The sequence below is a fragment of the Mustelus asterias genome, chromosome 14, assembly GCF_964213995.1.
Source record: "Mustelus asterias chromosome 14, sMusAst1.hap1.1, whole genome shotgun sequence".
NCBI classification, from domain to species: Eukaryota; Metazoa; Chordata; class Chondrichthyes; order Carcharhiniformes; family Triakidae; genus Mustelus; species Mustelus asterias.
This window is the reverse complement of record NC_135814.1, coordinates 75,401,563-75,427,791: the sequence shown is the minus strand read 5'-3', so window position 1 is coordinate 75,427,791 and position 26,229 is coordinate 75,401,563. Positions and strand designations below refer to the sequence as shown.

At 44.1% G+C, this 26,229-nt stretch overlaps 1 protein-coding gene across 1 annotated transcript in view; it reads left to right on the top strand.

Annotated features, from left to right (window-relative positions):
* The window catches only part of rftn2 (raftlin family member 2), a 131,178-nt gene that overhangs the window by 79,600 nt on the left and 25,349 nt on the right, over nt 1-26,229 (top strand). Inside the window, exons 6-7 of the mRNA XM_078229231.1 lie at nt 13,917-14,038; nt 17,242-17,345. Coding sequence (XP_078085357.1) covers nt 13,917-14,038; nt 17,242-17,345 — 226 coding nt within the window. The remainder of the gene's footprint in view (nt 1-13,916; nt 14,039-17,241; nt 17,346-26,229) is intronic.

Genomic DNA, 26,229 nt, shown 5'->3' with positions numbered 1-26,229 from the left:
ATGGAAGTTGGAAAGGGGCATAGACAGGAATATTCCATCATCCTTAATGTTCTCAATGGCAACAGGTGTCATTGGGTTGGTTGCTGCCAGCCTCAAGATCTTCTTCTGTAGGTCTTGGGATATGCTGGTATCCTTGTTTCCCACAGTTCTGCTCTGCTGCTTGCTTTTTTTGTGCCACCTTGCCCTGCAAGAGATGGAGCAGCATGTCATTTATTGCATTACACTGTGTTTAGGTGGTGTGTCTACTACAACTCAATGACTGGAGGCACCTGGGAATAGAGAGGTGGGTAATGATTGGTATGATAAGATGAAATGGAGGAGTATCTGGATATTACAAATGAGTCCTGGTGCCAGGGAATGCTGCTGGGGGAATGACAAGGGCACGACGAGAATGATGCATTGAGCAGGGGAGGGCGGCTGGTGGCATGGTGGATTAGAGATATCAGTTGAAGGTGCATAGAAATCCTACAGTGCAGGAGGAGACCATTCAGCCCACCAAGTCTGCATCGACTCTCCAAACCCCAACCCCTCTCATCCTATCTCTGCAATCCCACGCCTTTACCCCACTAATCACCCAAACCTACACATCTTGGGACACTAAGGGGCAACTTTGCACGGCCAATTCACCTAATCTGCACATCTTTGGACTGTGGGAGGAAACCAGAGCACCCAGTCGAAATCCCTGCAGACACGAGGAGAATGTGCAAACTCTACACAGACAGTCAGCAAAGGCTGGAAACAAACCCATGTCCCTGGTGCTGCGAGGCAGCAATGCTAACCAATGTGCCACCGTGCCATGTCAGCATGCACTGACTGTGACCATCCACATGAGGCCATTAGACTTTGTATGACAATGCTGCCAAATCTTTAGAACCAAATGCTCGGAATTGACCTCCCTGACCAACTGCTCCCTTTCGTTTTTGAGAATATTCTTTGAAGGCCTCCTGGCTTTCTGCAGGAAATTGGTGCCTCCTTCCACTACCTCTACCACTAAAGCTGCCAGCATCACATCTATGAACCTGGGAGCCATCTGACATTCAACTTTCCCTGTTTTAATTTGCAGCAATGTAATTCAGTGTAGTTTTCCTTTAAGAGGGACATGCTACCTTTAAGAGCAGAAAGCTAGCTGCATCACTATTAACACAATGCTAACTGGCCCCCTGAAGAATTCAGGGATAACCTGAGGTACAGCAGATGCTCAGCCCAAAGGTACAATCATGGTAATAAGCCAGCAGCCAAATTTACATGCTATCCACCTCCAATGCAAATCACAAGCCTTCTGTACAACAATGGAGTAGAACAACGTTTAGATTCTAATGTTGAAATCATTTAAGACGTTGTTACCTTTTGTTGTGGTAGAATTAAAGTGATGGACACAAAATGGTTACCTGGCACAGAAAATGGTTGCCTGGGAAGAGACATTAAAAGGCACTGGCTTTTAGCACAGACAGTTACACAAAAAGTTAAAACCTGCAGTATCTGAATTGCTGCAGGAAGCTGGTCAGAGCTTGAGGCACTTTAGATAAGAGCAGACCCAGAACAATGAGTCTGATAATAACGTCAGCCACAGATGGGGACATAAATACATAAATGTAACAAGGTCAGCCACTGAATGTATAGATCAAAACCAGTCATTGATAGAGGACATAACTGCATAAATGTATCCATTCTATGAACAGTGATGTGTTAACTGTCCATGTCCGTACCTGTCTACTTGTAACGATGTGTTAACTATCGAGTTACAAGTCTACTCAACTTGTAACGATGTGTTAACGGCTAATGTCCGTACTGCCTATTGTCTAAAAGGTATAAAAATGATCAACTACCATTGTGTAGTTGAGAAGGTAGCTGCCAAGTACTGCGGAGTACCAGTGCTCTCTCCCAAAGCTTTGTCCAAAATAAAACTATTATTGAAACCTCCAAGTCTGACTCTGAAGTAGTAAATTTCCCACAACAATTGGCGTAGTCGGCAAGGATCTCATTGCTGGTAAGTTCGATCGATTGGCCACGATCGGAAAGCCGGGGTAGAGATCACTGAATCTGTGGGAGTCAGACGGGGTCAACAATACAGTTTAAAAGGGGTTAAAATTAAAGGGTATTTATAGTGATAAGTATTGATTGTATATGGTATAGTGATAAGTACTAACTGATGGTATAGTGACAAGGAACTGTTACTTGTGCTGAGTGACTAGAGGACAAGGAAGATCCTGTTTCAAACGCGCAGCCTTAGACCGGTTGTTAAGAGGGGAAATCCCCCATGTGAAGGTCAGGACCCTGAAGTGGGCGTAGAGGCACCAAGGGCACTTAGGATCATGAAGCACAAGTGGCAAAGGTCGGTTAACATCAAACTCTGTAGTGGTGAACAAACGCAGAGTTGCCACCTGTTTGCATGGAAGTTTGTATAGTTGGGTACTGGACTGTCAATGTTGTAAAGCGGTGCGGAAAAGGAGCTAATCAACTCTGACCTAGAGCCGGACTCCGGTGGAGAAACATTGCCGAGGCGGTAATAGTGGAAGCCGTGAGTATAAATTGAAACCCTGAGACGGTAGTGAAACACGGTGCTAGAGTATTAATAGTGGCCGGGGGTAGTGAAGTCCCTACGGTAGAGAGCACACTTTACTAGGGAGTAATCATGGGTGGCACGGTAGCACAGTGGTTAGCACTGCTGCTTCACAGCTCCAGGGTCCCGGGTTCGATTCCTGGCTCAGGTCACTGTCTGTGTGGAGTTTGCACATTCTCCTCGTGTCTGCGTGGGTTTCCTCCGGGTGCTCCGGTTTCCTCCCACAGTCCAAAGATGTGCGGGTTAGGTTTATTGGCCAGGTTAAAAAAAAACAAATTGCCCCTTAGAGTCTTGGGATGTGTAGGTTAGAGGGATTAGCGGGTAAAATATGTGGGGGTAAGGCCTGGGTGGGATTGTGGTCGGTGCAGATTCGATGGGCCGAATGGCCTCCTTCTGCACTGTAGGGTTTCTATGATTTCTATGATCATGGCCGTACAGTGCCTAAAACACGTTGCCAAGGAGGCAATAGTGACTGGGGGTAGTGACGTCTGCGAGATGGCAGATAAAGAAATTAAGAGAGGACCTGCAGGATCTCTTACTGAAGTGTGCATGACAGACAGGCAAGCATTAATAAAGAGGATGCAAAGGGATGGCTGGGATGCTTCTCAGACCTTAGAACAGCAGAGAAAGTGGATAGATGGGGAAAAGAGAAACAAGACAAAGAAGACAGGGGTATTATTAGTACATCAGTTAGCTGGACTAATTGAGCAAGTAGTCGCCTCTACTAAAAAGTGGAGTGAAGATAAAGAAAAGATTAGAGTGTTAGAATCCAGAGTAAGGGAACTGGAGAAACAAAACCAAGTGTTAGAAGAGAATCAATGGAGAGGGGAAACTGTTCCTCTACCTCCTTATGAGTCCACACGACAGGGACCAACCACTCCTCCAGAGGAGTGGGAAGCGCTAGAACCAACTTAACACCAGTAACCCGAGGGGCAACAGATGCGCAGCCAAAAGCGAATTATAAACCATTCACCCCAGGTGAAAGGCAGCAGATAATGGCTTCCCTGGGTAAATTACAACCTAGAAGCACAAACACTAAATTCTGGGAAGAATTAGATACAATTTGGGTGGGACACCTGAGAGTCGTACACCAACTGGTCAGGGCAGCCTGTCCAGTGGATAAGTGGAGGCAGGTAGTGGGTGGACCCACCGCTCCTCCAGCACAAGATTATAGTGGGGGACGGTGGACACATGTAGTCGCCCTAATAGCAGAAATAGATGCCCAACAGGCACCCTTCACCCAGTTTAAGACAGAAATTCAGAGAGTTTTAGGGAATGCTCCTACTAACTGGAGCAGAATTACCACAACCAAGCAGCTAAAGGGGGAAGGAGCTTCTGAGTACAGGGAACGGTTGTTCCAAGTATACCAGGAATGCTCAGGGCAAGGAAACCCAGGTCATGGGGATCGAGCGTTCATCCAGGCTTTCAAGGATGGACTCTCTAGTGCTCACCAAACCATCCTAACAATGGGAGTGATTATGTCCCAAGATTGCGATGAATTGGTAGAATGGGCTAGTGGCATACCGGGAGGCGGAGAGGAGAAATGTCAGACAAGAGCAAGGCTAGAAAGAGTAGCCGCTTACAGTAACGGGAACGGAACTAAGTCCAAACTGACTTGCCACAATTGTGGCCGACAAGGGCACTTTGCGAGGGATTGCGGGGTCCCAAGGAAAGGAAACAGATTTGGGAGCAGTGGGAAACATTGTAACCACTGTAATAAACATGGACACACAGAAGCAGTGTGTTGGGATAAACATGGGAGACCCCCGATCCGATCCATGACCACAGCAGAACCGGAGGAACCAAGGAACCTCCGAGGTCAGCAAGATTGAAGGTCTGCAGCCCCCATTCATAAGGGTAAGAAGGAGGGAAGGATTTATGTGTCTGCACTAGTAGGGGGCAGGCAATGTGAGATACTGGTGGACACAGGAGCATCCATATCTTTCACCGACCTACCCTTACCCACTACAAGTAAAATGATTTACCTAACCGGGATAGGAGGGAACAAAACACCCGCCTACCTGAGCGAGACCACGTTAGTAGAAATAAATAATTTGTACATACCGATGAGGTTTTATGTGTGTAAAAATAATGAGGGTACAGTAATGGGAAATGATTTAATGAAAGAATATGAGATTTTGATAGACTGTGGAAAGGGAGAATTAATCTGTCCAAGACAGGACGGTCGGAAAACTAGAATAGGGAAACTCACAAGTCACCTCGAAACTATTAAAGTGGCCACAACCACCACCAGAAATTGGGAATTAGAGACAGGAGGGTTTGGAGCCATCTGTGCTTCCGTCCCTGGAGTATGGGCTAAAACAAAGTTAGATACCGGCTTAACTAAACCGGACCCAATAAAGGTACCTGGACCGGAGCATAAGCCCCACCGACAATACCCAATAAAACCAGAAGCAGAGGCAGCTGTAGTGGAGATAGTTAAAGGGTTAGTGGAAAAAGGAATTCTGAGAGAAACCACGAGCACCACTAACTCCCCAACATGGCCGGTGAGCAAACCTGACGGAAGCTATAGGCTCACGATAGATTACATGGGACTCAATAAAGTCACATCCAAATTGCACCCCATTGTAGCAAGCCCCTCGACAATCCTGAATGGACTGTCACAGGAGCACAAAATATTCACAGTATTGGACATAGCCAACGGATTCTGGTCCCTACCCTTGAATCCTGAATCCCAAGACAAATTCGCCTTTACAGTGGGAGACAAACAGTACACTTGGACTCGCCTACCGCAGGGATTCCACAACAGCCCCGCTATCTTCCATCGAGTAATGAGTGACATCCTGAACAGGGTAGAACTGCCAGAGGGTAGCACAATCCTACAATATGTTGATGATATCTTAATAGCTTTAGAATCCAAGTCAGGACATCAAGAAGAACTATATCTAGTATTAAACGAACTAAAAACCACAGGGTTAAAGGTGAGCCCCAAAAAGGCACAAATAGGGAAAACACAAGTCCTGTACCTAGGACACCTTATATCCCAAGGGCTTAAAGAAATGCCAACAGACCGAAAAAAGGCAGTACAACAAATGCCACGACCCGTCACCGTAAGAGGGGTCAGAAAGGTGCTAGGACTGTTTAACTATAGCCGAAGTTTTACCCCAGGATTCGCAAAATTGGCAGAACCTATACAAAGACTAGTCAAAGGGGGAAAAACAGCTTTAAATCCCATAGAATGGGGACCCGAGCAGGAAGAGGCTTACAATAAACTAAAAACAGAACTGATATCAGCCCCTGGACTAGGAATTCTAATAAGGACTTCCACATCCATTGTAGTAATGAGGGAGGGTTCTATTCCGCAATGGTAACACAGGACCATGGCGACAAAAGGAGACCCATAGGTTATTATTCAACCGCAGAAGTGCCGGTAGTCACCGGACTGCCAAGGTGCATAGCCGCCTTGGATTGCGCTGCCTGGGCCGTAAAGGTTAGCAAGCCAATAATAATGACAGGGAATATAATCCTTCACACCAAACACACCTTGGTGGAAATGTTGAACATGGGAAAGCTGAGGTCCGTCTCAAACACGGGAAAGGCTAAATGGGAAGCTGTCCTCCTACCTCCAAGCAAATCCATAATAATAATAAGGGACACAGCAGAAGGGATTTTAGACACAGGAGAGACACACAATTGTGGGGATATAGATATGGACGTAGAAGAAGGTAGGATAAAGGATGTACCTTTAACAACAGCTGAGGAGACCCTTTTTGTAGATGGTTCACGCAAATATGTGGAAGGATCACCCTGGACAGGGTGGGCAGTAGTAAATGACAAATTAGAAACAGTAAGGTCAGGAAGGATTGACAGAGGTCTATCCGTGCAAGTAGCAGAACTAGTGGCACTCACACAGGCACTAGAATTATCTGAAGGCAAAATGGTAAACATATATACAGATAGTCGGTATGCGTTCGGGGTAATACATGACTATATGACAGCATGGGGTAGAAGGGGATTCATAACCACGGGAGGAACTCCTATTAAACACCAACAAAGAATTGAGGCATTGTTGAAAGCTAGTGAGAGCCTCGAGAAGCCGCAGTAATCAAAATTAAAGCGCACCAGAAAGAACCAGGAAGAGATAGCCCGGACTGGTTAAATTTCAAAGGGAACCAAGCCGCAGATAGAGCAGCACAGTTAGCCTTAGAATAGGAAACAGTTGGCGAGCTGCCAATAGCAGTAACAGAACAGACAGGAGGCAAAATAGATATTCGGGACTTACATGAGGATACCTCGAAAGAGGAAAAGGAGAAGTGGGAAGCACAGGGAGCGATCAAAGGGACTGATAACATTTGGAGACGAGAAGATAAGGTAATAGCACCAGAGTGCATACAAAACATCCTATTGGAACTACACCATAGACTCTCACATGCGGGTAGAGAGGCCATGATAACTAGTATAGGAAAGGAATTGTGGTGGAAAGGAATGGGAAGAGACATAGCCCAACACTGTCACCAATGCGTGACATGCACGCAACACAACCCTGGACAACCCATAAAAATTAAGATGGGACACCAGCCCCGACCAAAGGGACCCTGGGAACACCTGCAAATAGATTTCACAGAGCCACTACCACAATCCCATGGCAAAACCTATTGTCTGGTTATTATAGACCAGCTCACCAGGTGGGTAGAAGCGTTCCCTACTACAAATTGTATTGCTACCACGGTGACTAGAATATTGGCAGAAGAGGTAATCCCTAGATGGGGAGTACCCCTACAAATCGATTCGGACCAAGGGACGCACTTCACTGGAAAGGTGGTAAAAACAGTGTGCCAATTGATGGGGATAAAACAAAAATTCCACATCCCTCACCACCCACAGAGTTCTGGAATGGTGGAACGTATGAATAGAACACTTAAGAATGCACTGGCTAAAGCCATACGAACATCGAGAAAAATGTGGACAGAAGTATTGCCCACTATATTAATGAGGCTAAGAGCTGCCACAAACCGGACAACCGGATTAACCCCTTATGAACTGATGACAGGACGGGCGATGCAATTACCAGAAAGCACCATAACAGGTGGGACCGATGTAGGTCCACTAAAAGATAAAATCAGAAGATATGTTTTGGAACGAAGCGCCCAACTAAAAGGGATGCGCAAATTGGTAAAAGATAATCAAGAAAAAAGAGACGCACAGAGAGAGCTTGAAATGCTCCCTGATGTCCCAACAGCGAGAAGTCGCGTCCTAGTAAAAACATTACCTGACAAACCAGGGTTTGCACCAAAATGGAATGGGCTATATGAAGTTATAATTAGTGGAGACACCTGTGCCTGTCTAGACATAAGAGGGAAAGGTATATGGAAACATTGGACCCAGCCGAAATTACACAAAGGAATGAATTAATTTATTAAAGTGACCAGAGTGCTTTCCCCAAAACAGGTGAAGACTGCAAGCAAGAGTAACTGACGCGTTCGGGTTGACAGTATAACTTGTGAAAATTGTATAACTTACAGTATTAGGATTGATACTTGCTCGTTGCGGACATGTATGAAATCGCGTATGTAACTGTATTACTTTGCATTGTCGCGACTGTAAACTTGACTGGGCTAGAGGATAACCTATTTTACAAGGCTCATATACACTTACACAGGAATCGAACTGTATGTTACCCGTTAGCCCAATCGGTAGAAGCCCTATTTGTGGCCACCACTGGGTGGACCCCTCATGACTTATATACAGTAGAGGGAAAGATACATCAGACGCACCCTGTAAGGGACAAATTGGCAAATATAAAAGAGGTACACAGGGAAGATGTGTGGAACTTGTAAATCCCACAGATCCTGTGTGCAGGGGGCTCCAACAGGTGGGAGGAAGAGCTTGCTCGGATAATGCTAGCTATCCGCTTTGTTTCACGGGGCAGGGATGGGGATGTGCCTATGCCTTGGTCCCCAAGAATGATTCCTGCGTACAGACACAGTGTGTCCATCAGCACTGTCGGTAAATAGGGATCAGTTTACTTGCACCTGTGATGAACAGAAATGCCTGAATGTAACCGCGGGGAGGCAGCTCATTTGTGGACAGTGTAATGGGACTCATGTCAGCCGAATGGACATACCCGTTTGATACTTACCAGGTGGTGGGATCAAACGGGGAGTCAAGTAAACCGAGCAATTGGCGATATAAACAAACTAATAATCGGGACACTAAATGCTACCGGGCTAAGAAGGGATTTGTATTCCTCTTCAACGGTACCTACACAACAGAAACACCAACCCTCCCGATCATTTTTGCAGTAGGAACAATAGGACCACTCACTGTTCCATGCCCTCAGAAGGGGCATATCCGGAGAAAGATAGTAACCCGGGCTATCAGCAAAGAATTCTGCGCTGATTGGGAAACCCCGGGCACAAAGGGATACGGGTTCCTCGGAGCCCTATCTTTGGGGGGGGCAGCAGGAGTAATTAGTGCAAAAATAGGAATCATATTGTTTGTGGACCAACAGTCCTGGGAAACAGTACTTCAAAAGCACTGGAGGCTGTCAACCAAGAAATGGCTGAACTGAGATTATATGTACAGCAGACACGATATGCAGTGGACTACCAGTTAGCACAACAAGGGGGAGTATGTACAATCATAGGAAACAAATACATAACCCATGTCACAGACGAATCCTATAACATTACCCAAGTGATTAATAACATCAGAAAACAGCTTGATGACTTCAGACAGGGACCCAAGAAAGTAAGTAGCTGGCTGGAATGGCTAGTGGGGGGATCCTATTTACTGCATGGACTGATCATACTCATTTCAATTGTAATTGTCTGTTGCCTAATTGTTGGATGCCTTAATGTCTGTTGTAAAGGCAGAGAGGAAATGGCCGAGTGAGGGAACCATGGTTCACAAAAGAGGTGGAATGTCTTGTCAAGAGGAAGAAGGAAGCATATGTAAGGTTGAGAAAACAAGGTTCAGTTGGCTCGATGGAGGGTTACAAATTAGCAAGAAATGAGCTGAAAAAGGGGCTTAGGAGAGCTAGGAGGGGGCATGAGAAGTCCTTGGCGGGTCGGATCAAGGAAAACCCCAAGGCTTTTTATTCTTATGTGAGGAATAAAAGAATGACCAGGGTGAGGTTGGGGCCGGTCAAGGACGGCAGTAGGAATTTGTGCATGGAGTCAGAAGAGATTAGGAGAGGTGATGAATGAATACTTTTCTTCGGTGTTCACCAAGGAGAGGGGCCATGTTTTTGAGGAAGAGAGGGTGTCATAGGCTGGAGGAAGTAGATGTTCGGAGGGAAGATGTACTAGCAATTTTGAATAAACTGAAAGTTGATAAGTCCCCTGGGCCTGATGAAATATATCCTAGGAGTCTTTGGGAGGCAAGGGATGAGATAGCAGAGCCTTTGGCATTGATCTTTGCATCCTCACTGTCCACGAGGGTGGTGCCAGAGGACTGGAGAGTGGCGAATGTGGTTCCTCTGTTTAAGAAAGGGAATAGAAATGACCCTGGTAATTATAGGCCGGTTAGTCTTACTTCGGTGGTCGGTAAGTTGATGGAAAAGGTCCTCAGGGATAGGATTTCCGACCATTTAGAAAGATGCAGCTTAATCCGGGATAGTCAGCATGGATTTGTGAAGGGCAAGTCTTGCCTCACAAATTTGATAGAATTTTTTGAGGAGGTAACTAAGTATGTAGATGTAGGTAGTGCAGTTGATGTCATATACATGGATTTTAGTAAGGCGTTTGATAAAGTCCCCCATGGTCGGCTTATGAAGAAAGTAAGGATGTGTGGGATAGAGGGAAGTTTGGCCGATTGGATAGGTAACTGGCTATCTAACAGAAGACAGAGGGTGGTGGTGGATGGAAAATTTTCGGACTGGAAACCGGTTACCAGCGGAGTGCCACAGGGATCAGTGCTTGGTCCTCTGCTATTTGTCATTTTTATAAATGACTTGGAGGAGGGGGCTGAAGGGTGGATCAGTAAATTTGCTGATGACACCAAGATTGGTGGAGTAGTGGATGAGGTGGAGGGCTGTTGTAGGCTGCAAAGAGATATAGATAAGATGCAGAGCTGGGCTGAAAAATGGCAAATGGAGTTGAACCCTGACAAATGCGAGGTGATTCATTTTGGTAGGACTAATTTAAATGTGGATTACAGGGTCAAAGGTAGGGTTCTGAAGAATGTGGAGGAACAGAGAGATCTTGGGGTTCATATCCATAGATCTCTGAAGGTTGCCACTCAAGTGGATAGAGCCGTGAAGAAGGCCTATAGTGTGTTGGCGTTCATTAACAGGGGGTTTGAGTTTAAGAGCCGTGGGGTTATTCTGCAACTGTACAGGACCTTGGTGAGACCACATTTGGAATATTGTGTGCAGTTCTGGTCACCTCACTATAAGAAGGATGTGGAGACACTGGAAAGAGTGCAGAGGAGATTTACCAGGATGCTGCCTGGTTTGGAGGGTAGGTCTTATGAGGAAAGGTTGAGGGAACTTGGGCTTTTCTCTTTGGAGCGGAGGAGGTTGAGAGGACACTTGATAGAGGTTTATAAGATGATGAGGGGGATAGATAGAGTGAACGTTCAAAGACTATTTCCTCGGGTGAATGGAGTGGTAACTAGGGGGCATAACTATAGGGTTCATGATGGGAGATATAGGAAGGATGTCCGAGGTAGGTTTTTTACTCAGAGAGTGGTTGGGGTGTGGAATGGACTGCCTGCAGTGATAGTGGAGTCAGAAACTTTAGGAACATTTAAGAAGTTATTGGATAGGCACATGGAGTACTTCGGGATGATAGGGAGGAAATAGCTTGATCTGGGTTTCAGACAAAGCTCGGCACAACAACGTGGGCCAAAGGGCCTGTTCTGTGCTATACTGTTCTATGTTCTATGTTCTAAAGCAATGGTGACACGAATTGTGCCAGGAACCAGTGTAACCATTGAGGAAGAATACATGATGGGAACCCCTGAAGACGTCGAAAGCTACGAAGAAGGAAAGAAGAAGATCGACCTCTACCTGTGAAGATGCAGTTGTTGGTCTGGGGATTATTAAATAATAATCCTGACCAAAAAGGGGGAGTGTTATGGCGGAATTAAAGTGATGGACACAAAATGGTTACCTGGCACAGAAAATGGTTACCTGGGAAGGGACATTAAAAGGCACTGGCTTTTAGCACAGACAGTTACACAAAAAGTTAAAACCTGCAGTATCTGAATTGCTGCAGGAAGCTGGTCAGAGCTTGAGGCACTTTAGATAAGAGCAGACCCAGAACAATGAGTCTGATAATAACGTCAGCCACAGATGGGGACATAAATACATAAATGTAACAAGGTCAGCCACTGAATGTATAGATCAAAACCAGTCATTGATAGAGGACATAACTGCATAAATGTATCCATTCTATGTACAATGATATGTTAACTGTCCATGTCCGTATCTGTCTACTCAACTTGTAACGATGTGTTAACGGCTAATGTCTGTACTGCCTATTGTCTAAAAGGTATAAAAATGATCAACTACCATTGTGTAGTTGAGAAGGTAGCTGCCAAGTACTGTGGAGTACCAGTGCTTTCTCCCAAAGCTTTGTCCAAAATAAAACTATTATTGAAACCTCCAAGTCTGACTCCGAAGTGGTAAATTTCCCACAACACTTTATTTCCACAAGTACTTGATGTTGTATTCCACTAATTCGCTAATTCCATTAATTTCAGCATTTGAGCCAGTGATTTAATAGTAATCTAGGTTTTTGTATTAAATATTTCAGAGTTTAATAGCAAACTCCTATCAGTGGTCTTGTTCTACAGATTGAAGAGACATCAATTTATATCCATAACTTCTGTAGCAAGTTCTCCTTCTTGACCATCTTAGCTCAAGGAGTTGGCCAAAGATGATATGTGGTTTAACACAATAAAACTGGGAAAACCATTACACTTTTGTGCACCAAATAGTGACACAAAAATTGGAGCAAGCTAACAGTCTTATGATCTCTACTGATGATAAAACTTAAGATCAGGAGAAGCAATAAGGGAAAAAAATTATCAGTGGTATTTTACTGTGTCATGTGCGATCTGTCTTCTGTCTATGTCTAATGCTAAGCTTTTATTTTATGAAGCAGGTTTATGAGGCAGATTTTTTAAAGGAAATAATCCACAACACTGCTTAATAATGACAGCAGTATTAGGTACAATGACCAAAGATGTTTTCTCACAGTCAATGATTATTTAGCACTGTAACGAGAAACAAAAAAATCGCCTTGAACATTTCCACATGAACAATTACTGTATTAAGATTACCCACCATGGGTGTATTTTTGGAATTGAATTCAATAACCTTTGGCAAAGATGAGTATTACATAGTTAAGAATCACTAGGCACTGAAGCTTAAATATCTACCTTCAAACAGCAAGAACAAGAATGAGTGCATTGTCATGTCCTGATTCCATATGGCTTGCATAATATTTTGGTACAGTTTGCACATTGGGCAATTTTTGTGTGCACCTAAAATTGATTTATGCATAACTATTTTTGTGAGTAACAAATCAGATATTTGTTAACACAACTTATTGGTAGGCACATTTTGTAGCATGTCAGATGTCAATTTTATCCAATAAGCAGAAAATGTGTAGACTTTTGATTTTTTTTGGTGTTTTCTATCTTCTTGAAATACTCAAATCTATTCCTCAGCTGTGCCATCAGGTACGCCACCTTATGGTGGTGGAGTATTTATTAGGGGTAACAAATTGTGTGCCAAAAGCATCTTTACACAGTATTGCAGCAAGAGACTCGGCACTGATAAATAAGGGATGGTGTGAAGTTGCTGTACGTAGCTGACACATAATCATTAAACAAGGTAGATAAAGCTAGTGCTTGTCTATTCCAGTGTAAGTAATTTTAATGGTATGATAAGTCTTACTTATTGCTAAACAACATTTTGGGCACTGAAAAGATATGTTTACAATTGTAGGGACTCATTACTTCAGCTTTTAATTATTAGAGATTTTTAAAAAGTGAATATGCTTGAAATGTTATCTTTTTGTCTCACTGACCTCCTTTAATTATTTTTATATCCCTCTTTGCTTCCAATATATGATTTGACATTGAATTAATATTGTAACTGTCACTTTCTGGTTCAAACTCTGCTCAGCTCAGTATTGAGTCTTTACTCTGGTTAAGGAAATACACAGTTGACTGCCTTGTACACAAAGGTCTTAGATCCTCTCAGAAAGCTGTTACACCAGTATGGCTTTCCAATCAAAACATGTTCCAATGTAAAAACCCATTAGGAAGTCTGTAGGCAAATATAACTGTGATAACAGTCTGTGTCCTACATTCATCACTGGCCATAAAATTTGTCCAATTGCTTTTGTCTTTTTTTTTATACATTCATTTTCAATTCTAGGAGACTATTTATCGAAGTCTGTAGATGGAATGTTTATTTACGAAGAAAATCATTTTGGGGCAGTTGAGCCGAGAAAGGTACCAAATGATGCAATTGTTGTAGAACAGTGGACTGTCATTGAGGTAAGCATGTCCTCAATTTGTTCCATGTTAACATTTCAATTATATATATTTCCAAAATATTTAGGATGTAGAAAGAGAAAGCTATGTTTAGGCATTCTTTGCTGATTTTCTTTCAGAAGAATATCTCATTTGGTTACTTTCTAAATGTACAACAGTGTTATTCCTTATAAATCATGCTGTCTATTATATAAAGCGAGGATTCTACCCAACGAACTCTGCATTTATCGATTTACCCGATCGATGTGCACACACATACAAACACGTGTATTGAACAGGAAATAGTTGATTATTTAGTGTTTGGTATGCTTATTGTTCTAATTAATTGTACACACTTCGAATAAGCCACTGCGTGCAGCTGAGGAAATTAATGGGTAACTATCTTTGCTTTGGACCAGAAATCTCACAATTCTGCTTTACTACATATTGCAAGAACAGTATTATTTTTCAATGGAAAAGTATTTTCATTAAGGTGCTGCAATGAGACTTTGTACTCCAAGGGAGGTAGGAAGCTATCCTCTCGTCATGCTCGTGAACATAAAATGTACTGCAGCTGGGTGGAAACAGCACGCTGGTGCATTAAACTTTGTGTCGTGTAGAGACATAACCGTGATTCCTAACTGTGGTTACTCAGTGTCCAGTATCTTGCACTGTTACCAGCAATGGGAAACGAGGCAGGCGAGCGCACATAATTGTGCAGGGGGTGGAATGTTAACTCCTCAGTGTCAGGATGAAAGTAGTGAAATTAAGGTGTCAGCAGATTGAAGGTAAATTGAGCTTTCTGAGAGCAACCTGCAGAGCCTATTTGCAAGTCTTGTTTCTCATTAAAACACAAGTTCGCTACATTAAATGGTATCTTTGCAATTAATTCAGCCAACGTGAACTACGAGCTTTCAGATTCATGATTGGTTAAAGGTGGTGTGAAGCAGAGTGGGTAGTTTTCCCGATGGATTTGGACTTTGTAGGAACGCTTCTTTTATGAGAAGTTTTGTTGGGCCACAAGAAAGGTGACATTGTTGCATCAAGATCAGGTAGCAGCCATGCAGGGGAAAGGAGCAGGAGGGAAGGTGCACCATGGCAACTTACGTGGACTCATGAGGGACAGAGCGAGGAAGCTGAGCTGCATGAGGAAGGTCAGTGTCTATAGGCGGGAGTTTAATTTAGTTTATTTATTAGTGTCACATGTAGGCTTACATTAACATTGCAATGAAGTTACCATGGAAATCCCCTAGTCGCCACACTCTGTCGCCTGTTTGGATACACTGAGGGAGAATTTAGCATGGCCAATGCACCTAACCAGCATGTCTTTTTGGACTGTGGGAGGAAACTGGAGCACACGGGGGAAACCCACACAGACACGGGAGAATGTGAAAACTCCACACAGTGACCCAAAGCCAGAGTTGAACCCGGGTCCTTGGCGCTGTGAGGCAGCAGTGTTAACCACTGTGCCACCGTGACGCCCCAGGTTGTTGGGGTTGGGGTAGTGCGGCAGATCAATAGTGACGGGGCTGATCCATAGTGACAGGGGACTGCTCTAGGATGAATATAAATTGAGCAATAGTGATGGTGGATGGCTGGGGTAAAACAATAGTCAGGTTTGGCTGATGAAGTGATGGTTGAGGATGATGAAGGGAAGATCAATGGTGACTCAGTGAGGGTGCAGGCTTGCTGCTCCAGGATCAGTGTAGATGTTTGGATTTTCCATAGAATCCCTTCAGTGCAGAAGGAGGCCATTTGGCCCATCAAGTCTCTACCGACTCTCCAAAAGAACATCTTATCCATGAATTAAAAACTATGCATCTCACATCCAGGCAGAAAAAAGTAACTTGTGTGATTCTTGCAAAGCAACCTATTATTGAAAGAAAAGATTTGTGGACTATAACAAATTGTTCTAAACTTGTATTGATCTTGGTTGGGTAAGGTTGACCAACCTCCCTTAAAAATGTGGAGGTACCTTGGTGAACATGCAGAGATGAGCAACAGGAGTGACTGCTAGAACATATACTTTGTGTTAAGATTTTCACTGGAGAAAAGATTGAGAAGAGAGGTGATCCAGAATTTAATGTTGAGGGTCATTGAGTGCTTGCAGAGGAGATTTACCAGAATGGTTCCAAGGAGTGGGGATTTTAGCTACAAGAGTTTGGTTGGAGAAGCTGAGGTTGTTTTCCTTGAAGCAGAGGTGATAAAGGGGAGATTTGATAGAGGTGTACAAGGTTTATGACAGGTTTGGATAGGGTAAACCAGGAACGACTATTCCCATTGGTGCAAAGTCCAAGGGACACAAATTTAAGTTTGTGTCATGCAAGTCATGCAAGAAATAACTTTTTAATGTATCAAGTGGTCGTGGCCTGAAAGTCACTGCCCACAAGGGTGGTGGAACAGGTGACAACTAACAATTTCAAAATGAAATTAAGTGGGCACTTGAAGGAAACAAACTTGCAGGGTTCAGGGGATTGAATAAGGGAAAAGGACTAACTGGAGTGCTCCATGGAGAGCTGGCATGGATTTGATGCACTGAATGGCCTCCTGCTTGTGTCATAAATGACTCCATGACATGATGATTTAACACAAATATATTATTTAGCTTGCATAATGAGAATTTAACCAGAGGACATGGAGACAGATTTGAAGAGCTTGATTTAACTAGAGCAGTGGTCAGAGTTGGTACTTAATTTGGAGAACCTTTACTCAAATGAGTGAATAAGTGTGATACATTCATGGTATAATAGCAAGATCACATTTTATTAATCACATTTCTTACTTACAAATTTTGGCCCATGTAAAAATGATAAAGAGAGATGTTAGTTTTTCATGAAGTGATAGAACTTGGATATTCATCCTGGGACACCCATTATTGGGTGTGAAAAAACCCAGGAGGGTTAGTAACCAGAAGGCAGACTTAAAGATAACTGGCAAAAGAATCAGAGAGGAAATGGGAAGAACTTTAGTTTAGAAATGCAGCAAGTTGTCCATGACCTTTGCTGCCTTAAAGGATGATGGGAGCAGATTCAATAGTAATTTTCAGAAGGGAGTTGGATATATATTTGAAAAGGAAAAAGAATTAATTGGATATCTTGTTGAAAGAGCAGCCACAGCTTGATGAGCCAATTGGCTTTCTTCTACGCTGTATGTTCTGTATGTTTTTAACTTATCTTTGAATTATTTTGATAATTGATTGTTAATAATAACTTTATTTGTTCCTACAGGGTTGTGAAGTAAAGACTGATTATGGTCCTTTGCTACATACACTGGCAGAGTTTGGGTGGCTAGTTACTTGTGTGCTCGCCACACCTATCATTCGTCATGACAGGTAATATGGATTGTTGGATGATTGTTTCACTGTCTTGTAATGTTTTTTACTATTCATATATTTATGTTCATTTAGGTAAAGTATGTCAACACTGTAAAAGTGGAACACTTTTCCACTTTAAACACCTGTTCCGACCACATGAGGAAGACTGAAATGACTCCCCTGTTCCCCCACTCCGGGTTTAACCATAACAGGGTTTGTGCTTCACCAATTCTGTAAGAGTCCCTTTATTTATCCTTTTAGGCTTCAAGGAATTAGATAGGTTATCTTAGGTTAAACAAAGAACAAGATAAATTTATTGAACTTTTAAAAACTGGCAAAATGCAACCTTATACACACACTTGTCTGGGCCCACATACACACACACATCAGTACAGATGGCAGGGTAAGAGGTTAGGCTTATAGGATTTTTTACAGTTCATGAAAGATAAAACAAAGAGCATATTTTTAGCTGTTCCGTGGCTGGTCTCGATGTGGTGGTTCCATGTTGTGGTCATTTTGTTCAACTCCCTTCTTGGGAGCAGATTTCCATGGTTTTTTTCTGAAAATATCTCGGCAGATGATAGATTTCTCTTCTTAGGATAGTTATTTTGCAAACCAGGGCAGAGCACTTCTGAAAGAGAGACATAGACTACACACAGCTCCAAACAGCCTGTGTTCAGTACAGAATTGTACTTTGTGTTCTCTCCTGCTTGCTAAGGGATCTTTGAAGTACTTTGCTGGGTGTATATTCCACAGAAATTTGATTAGTTTGTGTCTGCTGCAGTTATTGTTTCAGAATTACAAAGGGGTACAGGTTCATGGTGAGGGGGGGAAAGTTTAAGGGAGAGAGTGGTGGGTGCCTGAAATACACTGTCAGAGAATATGGTGGAAGCAGGCATATTAGCAACATTTAAGAGGCATCTGGGTACATGAAGAGGGAGGGAATAGAGGGATACGGACCGAGTAAAGGCAGAAGATTTTTTAGTATAGTTAGGGCATCATGATTGGCACAGGCTTGGAGGGCCGAAAGGTCTGTTCCTGTGCTGTACTTTTCTTTGTTCGAGAACAGGTATTTTGATGTCTCATCTCAGAAACCAATGAACAGTCTCAGGAAGGTATGAGCCAACAGAAGATGGGGTCCTTCATGCTCCCCATGGGATTGAGTGTCTGTCCCCATCCTACTTGGTGGAATATGAATTGTGTGTATAGCAAGGCCAAGTGCTGGTAAATGAGGTTAGGTGGGAGGTCAGGTGTTTCACACGTGTCAGTGAGACTCAGTGGGCAGAACTTCTGTACTTATGATTCTTTGAGTCTGCACAGTTTTGTCCTTTTCTGAGGGTCCCAGGTTTTGTTTTAATCCAGAAAAAAATAGAAATTATGGACAGAATTTTATGTCCATCTCGGATTAATCCGAGATAGTCAGCACGGATTCGTGAAGGGCAAGTCGTGCCTCACAAATTTGATAGAATTTTTTGAGGAGGTAACTAAGTGTGTTGATGAAGGTAGGGCAGTTGATGTCATATACATGGATTTTAGTAAGGCGTTTGATAAGGTCCCCCATGGTCGGCTTATGATGAAAGTGAGGAGGTGTGGGATAGAGGGAAAGTTGGCCGATTGGATAGGTAACTGGCTGTCTGACCGAAGACAGAGGGTGGTGGTCGATGGAAAATTTTCGGATTGGAGGCAGGTTGCTAGCGGTGTGCCGCAGGGATCAGTGCTTGGTCCTCTGCTCTTTGTGATTTTTATTAATGACTTAGAGGAGGGGGCTGAAGGGTGGATCAGTAAATTTGCTGATGACACCAAGATTGGTGGAGTAGTGGATGAGGTGGAGGGCTGTTGTAGGCTGCAAAGAGACATAGATAGGATGCAAAGCTGGGCTGAAAAATGGCAAATGGAGTTTAACCCTGATAAATGTGAGGTGATTCATTTTGGTAGGACTAATTTAAATGTGGATTACAGGGTCAAAGGTAGGGTTCTGAAGACTGTGGAGGAACAGAGAGATCTTGGGGTCCATATCCACAGATCTCTAAAGGTTGCCAGTCAAGTGGATAGAGCTGTGAAGAAGGCCTATAGTGTGTTAGCTTTTATTAACAGGGGGTTGGAGTTTAAGAGCCGTGGGGTTATGCTGCAACTGTACAGGACCTTGGTGAGACCACATTTGGAATATTGTGTGCAGTTCTGGTCACCTCACTATAGGAAGGATGTGGAAGCTCTGGAAAGAGTGCAGAGGAGATTTACCAGGATGCTGCCTGGTTTGGAGGGTAGGTCATATGAGGAAAGGTTGAGGGAGCTAGGGCTGTTCTCTCTGGAGCGGAGGAGGCTGAGGGGAGACTTAATAGAGGTGTATAAAATGATGAAGGGGATAGATAGAGTGAACGTTCAAAGACTATTTCCTCGGGTGGATGGAGCTATTACAAGGGGGCATAACTATAGGGTTCGTGGTGGGAGATACAGGACGGATATCAGAGGTAGGTTCTTTACGCAGAGAGTGGTTGGGGTGTGGAATGGACTGCCTGCAGTGATAGTGGAGTCAGACACTTTAGAAACATTTAAGCGGTTATTGGATAGGCACATGGAGCACACCAGGATGATAGGGAGTGGGATAGCTTGATCTTGGTTTCAGATAAAGCTCGGCACAACATCGTGGGCCAAAGGGCCTGTTCTGTGCTGTACTGTTCTATGTTCTATGAACTCGCTCATCCCGAAACCATAAAATCCTGTCCAGGGTCAACAGACCTTTCCATGGTCCACCCCTCACCCACTCCGATTCCTGTGGCAGGCGGGGCAGTAAAATTCCATCCTGTATCTTTAAAAAGTGTATCTTTGTAACGCACCCAATGACTTCAAACCCTTCAAGGTGGGAGCTATGTTGCCCACCTTTAAAAATAAAATGTCTTAATTTAAGAGACATTTCATTTCTCAATTATTTTCTTATTTGAGCTTTCTTGCATTCAAAAACAAGCATTAACATTGAAGATACCCCATAAATTTACAGCCACTGTTCCCAGAAGCGTTTTTTACGGTCAGGATAATGCATCTGCAATAATATTTTCTCTCCCGGCCACACAAAAGATGTTTTAGGTTGAATGGCAGGGGCGGCACGGTGGCACAGTGGTTAGCACTGCTGTCTCACAGCGCCAAAGACCCAGGTTTGAATTTGGCCTTAGGTACTCATCTGTGAGGAGCTTTCACGTTCTCCCCATGTCTGCTCGTGTTTTTTCCCACAGTCCAAAGATGTGCAGGTTAGGTGGATTGGCCATGCTAAAATAGCCCCTTGGTGTCCCAAAATGTGTAGGTTAGGTGGACTAGCCATGGCAAATGCACAGGTTATCGGGATAGGGCAGAAGTGAGTGGGGGGTGACCTGGGTGGGATGCTCTTTTGGAGGATTGGTGCAGACTCAATGGGCGGAAGGTAGGGGTTTCTGAGTGGAGTGCTCTTTCGGAGGGATGGTGCAGACTCGATGGGCCGAATTGCTTCTTTCTGTATTGTAGGGATTTTATGGTTCTATTCTATGGTTATAATTGCAAACTCCATCGAAATAATCTGGTGCTCTAGTCTTGGTATTTTTTCAGAAACTTTAAAGGGTTGTGGTCTATGTATACAATTGTCTCTGCTGGGTTGCTGGCAACATAAATCTCAATGTTGTAGTGCTGTACCAAGCTTAAAGTTTCTTTCTCAATAGTCGGTGGTGCCAATTTAACTTTCTTGAGAAATAACCCATCCCATCAGTTTCTCAAAACTCAGTCCATCTTCCTGAAATATCATAGCTCCTACTCCAATGTTGCTAGAATCCACCATTAGCTTGAACTGCTTGTCGTAGTTAGGTGTTGCGAAAACTGGATTTGTCATCAGCATGGTTTTTAAATGGTTGAAAGCCGTTTGGCTGTCCCTGTCCAGATAAAGTGCTTGTTCTTTAAGAGCTCTGAGTGGTGCTACCACGCTGCTAAAATTTTGAATGAATTTGCAATAGAATCCGTCCAGAAATCTTAGAATTTCTTTTCGATTGGTGGGTTCTGGGAAAGTTCAAATGCGTGTATTTTTGCGTCTCGTGGGGCCATTTGACCGTGTCCCACTACGTATCCCAGGTATGAAATTTGGGCCTCAGCAAATTTGCTTTTTGCTCGGTTCATCACAAGTTTGGCTTGTTGTAAGCATCAAACAGTCCCTTTAGGTGGCACAGCACAAATGTTCTTCACAACTCTGGCTGAATACCACCAAATCATCGATGTATATGGCACAGTGACTCAATCCTCGAATCAATTGGTTCATGAACTGTTGAAAAGTCATGGGAGCGTTCTTCATCCCGAACGGCATTAGCTTGATTGATAAACATCCTTGTGATGACATAAACATCTTTGCCGTCTCAAGTGGATTTTCTACCTGCTGTTCGACTACAGTAGCCATCTGTGATCCTGCAATATCATTCACTAGAATGAATTGAATACTTTAATGGGTATTGTTTTGATCACGCCTACCATGACTTCTCCTGTCTTCAAGCTATTCTCTAAGCTTACTTTTATTAAAAGTATTTTTTTAGTTTTTCCATATATTCTGTGAATTAACACCTTCTTCTGCAACATCCTGTATCCCACTGCATCAGGGATTGACTCACCGTTTTTTGTAATATTTTAATCTCCTTTCCCATTCCACCTTGCCCACGTAGAAATATTTTACCATTGCACTCAAAATCCTTCAATACATGCTCCACCTATGAGTCATTCTGCCCCTGTGCAGGTGGTGCACACCTTGTCATCCCTTTTGTCCCATCCCGCCACAGGAATCGTAATGGGTGGAGAGCGGACCATGCAAAGGTACGTTGGTCTCAGATGGGATTTCCCGGTTTTGGGGCGAGTGCAGGTGGAAAATCCCGCCCTTGGTGTACCAATGTGACTGTCTTTTCTGCTTCCTCAGTTTCTAAATTCCCTTGATCCTATGTACAATTGATAACACCAATGGGATGACTGTTTAAACTTCAGCATACTCTCTGGTATGGCCCAGTTTATTGCAATGCCAACATCTGACTCTTTTCATATCTCTCACTCCACCAGCAGACTCGGGTTTATTTGGAGCTTCCTACCACTTCCTTTCTTACTGGTCTGTCTGGTCTCGCACCTTCCCAGTTTCTAGCTTTCTCTGATTTGAAGGTGGGTCTAAAGAAAAGCTTTCTTCTGTGAAGCAACTCGTAATTGTTCGCAAGCTCCGACTCTTCCAACTTTTTCTTCCTTGACATGCGTTCTAATCACAGTAGGTCTTTAAATTCCTCCAGCAAAATTGCTTCATAGCTTTCAGCTATTTCCAGTGACCTTATCCATTTGTAAAACTAACTTTGGTTGACCCTTTCAAATTCAGGTTACGTCTGCCCAAACTGTTTTCTTATAGCTCAAAGAACAAAGAACAAGAACAGTACAGCACAGGAAACAGGCCCTTCGGCCCTCCAAGCCTGTGCCGCTCATTGGTCCAACTAGACCATTCGTTTGTATCCCTCCAGTCCTCATGTGACTATCCAGGTAAGTCTTAAATGATGCCAGCGTGTCTGCCTCCACCACCTACTTGGCAGCACATTCTAGGCCCCCACCACTCTCTGTGTAAAAAAGTCCCTCTGATATCTGAGTTATACCTCTCACCTTGAGCCCGTGACCCCTCGTGAGCGTCACCTCTGACCTGGGAAAAAGCTTCCCACTGTTCACCCTATCTATACCCTTCATAATTTTGTACAGCTCGAAACTGTTGTCTGGGAGCCTCTGCGACCAACCCATAAGCATTCAGTATAGCTTTCTTTACTGCCTCATATTCTCCAGACATTTCCTCGGACAGAAATGCACAAGTTCTACCTACAAATTTAGAGGAGGTTCCAGTGGCCTGGCCTGGCCCGCTAGCGCCTCCCAGCACAGGATTTCCAGCAGCGTCACATCCATGCTGGAAATCGGCTGGGAGGCACATGAATTATGGTAATACCCATTACCATATCTTTTAAATGTGATTAGCATTCCCCCCACCCTCCCTCCAGTCAGAGTGGTTCATTCTAGCAGCGATTACTATAGCTCCCCACTTTTGGGGAGCTAGCGGCCCGGCCTCGCTGAAGTGAAGGGAGCGCCCCCAGAGGGTCGGGCGGTGGGGAGTGGTGCCCCCGGGCATTGGCACCTTGGCAGTGCCAGCCTGTGCATCCAGGGGGCACATTGACACTGGCCATTAGGCAGAGCCAAGGGTCGGGGCCTATGGGGGTGAGGCCAGCTGGGGTAATCGGCGGGGGTCCCGCTGCCATTCTGCATAGGGATCGGGGGGAGGGAGGGAGGCCAGCGATCAGGGTTGGGGGGGGTCATGACTGCCAGTGGGGAGGGGGAGATTTGGGGTGGTGGGTGGCAGGAGATCAGGCTGTGGGGAGGGGGTGTGGAGGGCCGGCTTTGTGGAAGTGCGGGGCTGGCCAGCGATTGAGCTGGCCATCAATCGGGAGGCCGGAGTGTGGGGCCACTGCGCATGCACTGATCTTGGCACTGACAAATCGGCGCATGCGCAGTGGCCCACTCAGTGCTATGCTGCCGGCCTCCTGGGTGGGGATAAGCCCCACCCCCTGAATGCTGGAGTGAATTACACTCATTCGTTCTGCAGTTCACAGAGTGTGGGAGAATCATTTTGAAACTCCCACTGAAATCCCAGTGGTTAGCACTGCTGCCTCACAGCACCAGGGACCCGGGCTCGATTTCCAGCTTGGGACATTGTCTGTGTGGAGTTTGCACATTCTCCCCGTGTCTGTGTGGGTTTCCTCCGGGTGCTCCGGTTCCCTCCCACAGTCCAAAGATGTGTGGGTTAAGTGGATTGGCCATGCTAAATTGCCCCCTAGTGTCAGGGGGACTAGCTAGGGTAAATGTCTGGGGTTATGGGGATAGGGCCAGATGGGATTGTGGTTGGTGCAGACTTAATGGGCCGAATGACCTCCTTCTGCACTGAATGATTCTATGAAAAAAAGCATGATTTACTCCAGTTTTCATGCAAATGCGACACTTTTGGGAGAACTCCGGCCCAAATGTCCTGTGGCCATCGCATCTGTCTACATTTTCAAAAACACCAAAAGCAAGTCTCAGTTTCCTTTTCATCAAATTTTGGGATAGCTTGTATATATTTGAACATTTTCCCACTTTCTTCCTCATTCAGCTCTGTACCTGCTGCCATTTGTTGCACTTTAATTTCATGCTCTGTCTCTTTCTCTTTCTCTCTCTCTCCCTTTCTTCCATTGCTAACTGCTGCATTTCAAATTCCCTTTGGAACTCTCTTTGGCTCTTTCCCTCTCTTCTATTTCCTTCACTCTTTCCTCTTGTTCTTTCTCTCTTTCCTACATCTCTAGCTTCTTAATTGCTATGTCTCTTTCTACTTGAAGCTTAGCTAGTTCGATATCTTCCCTTCTCGAAATATTGGATCTGGCTAACCCCTCTTGTAGGTTTAAATGCATTACTACTTTTAATTATCTCAGCCTTCTGAACACTGTCGATAAAGCCACATCCAATTCCGTCAATTTAGTTTTTGGCACACTTTTTACATGCACTACAGTTTTATTGTCTACTTCCAGGTAAGATCGAATTACCTCCAGAGCCATTGTGCTGCTTTCCAATTTTAAATAACATATTCTCACTTGGTTGCAAATGGCCCTTACGCTTGTTAGGCTCAAAGACAAAAATCCCCTACATTTAAGCTTTTTTAGAATCCAGGACGAGCCCTCAATTTTCTGTCACAAACCTGGCTGATGTTAACTGCGAGGGTATCCTAAATTTAAAAAGCCTGTCTGTGCTGGAGTATAGTTTTGCCTACAGGAACGGTATAAGGGGCCACGTGCGATACTGTGAGAGGAATTGAATGAACAGTCCACGAGACTGTATAGAGCTTCAACAAAAACGGCTTTATTCAACATGCATGAGAGCAGCACTCGGAGCTGTAATTCAGTTTGCTTCCGAGCTACTCTGCTAATCATAGGTTCTTACACATTCTTATACATTTTCGTGTTACAATATGTTACATGCGAGATTTTAATTAGGTCATCATCTTGTTACCTTTAAGCTTGCTAAAGTTCTATTTTTATCACATTGTGCTGCTCCATTGCCCTGTGTGCTTTTATTTTTAATTGTTCATTGCACATATCCTGTTTACCTTGTTGTAATGTCAAAGCCCTACAGTTACCATCGAGCTTGCAAATTTCAACTGTGTATGTCAATTGTCACCACCTCCCTGATAATTGATTAGTTTTCTAGAGGCACAATGGATCTTGTGTATCTTCCCGAGATATTGTGAGGTCATGATAAGTGGTATTGATTCTTTATTGTTGCTGTAATTTCTGAAGGGTATCACCTGGGGTGTGACTGCCTAGTGCTGTCTGGGAGGTAGTAATTTGTCATGTGTCTACCTACAGTCAGGCTGCCTGTTTAACCCTTCCCATTCTTTTGATGTATGTGCATTTAGAAAGGAATAAACTCATTAACGATAGTCAGCATGGTTTTGTGAGAGGGAGGTCATGCCTCACTAACCTGGTGGAGTTTTTTGAAGAAGTGACTAGAATAGTTGACGAGGGAAGGGCCGTGGATGTCGTCTATAAGGACTTTAGTAAAGCGCTTGACAAAGTACCTCATGGTAGGTTGGTGCAAAAGGTTGGATTTCATGGGATAAAGGGGGAGGTGGCTAGATGGGTGGAGAACTGGCTTGGTCACAGAAGTGGAGATGCCGGCGTTGGACTGGGGTGAACACAGTAAGAGTTTTAACAACACCAGGTTAAAGTCCAACAGGTTTATTTGGTAGCAAACACCATTAGCTTTCGGAGCGCTGCTCCTTCGTCAGATGGAGTGGAAATGTCACAGAAGACAGAGGGTGGTAGTGGAAGGGTCTTTTTCCGGCTGGAGGCCTGTGACTAGTGGTGTTCCG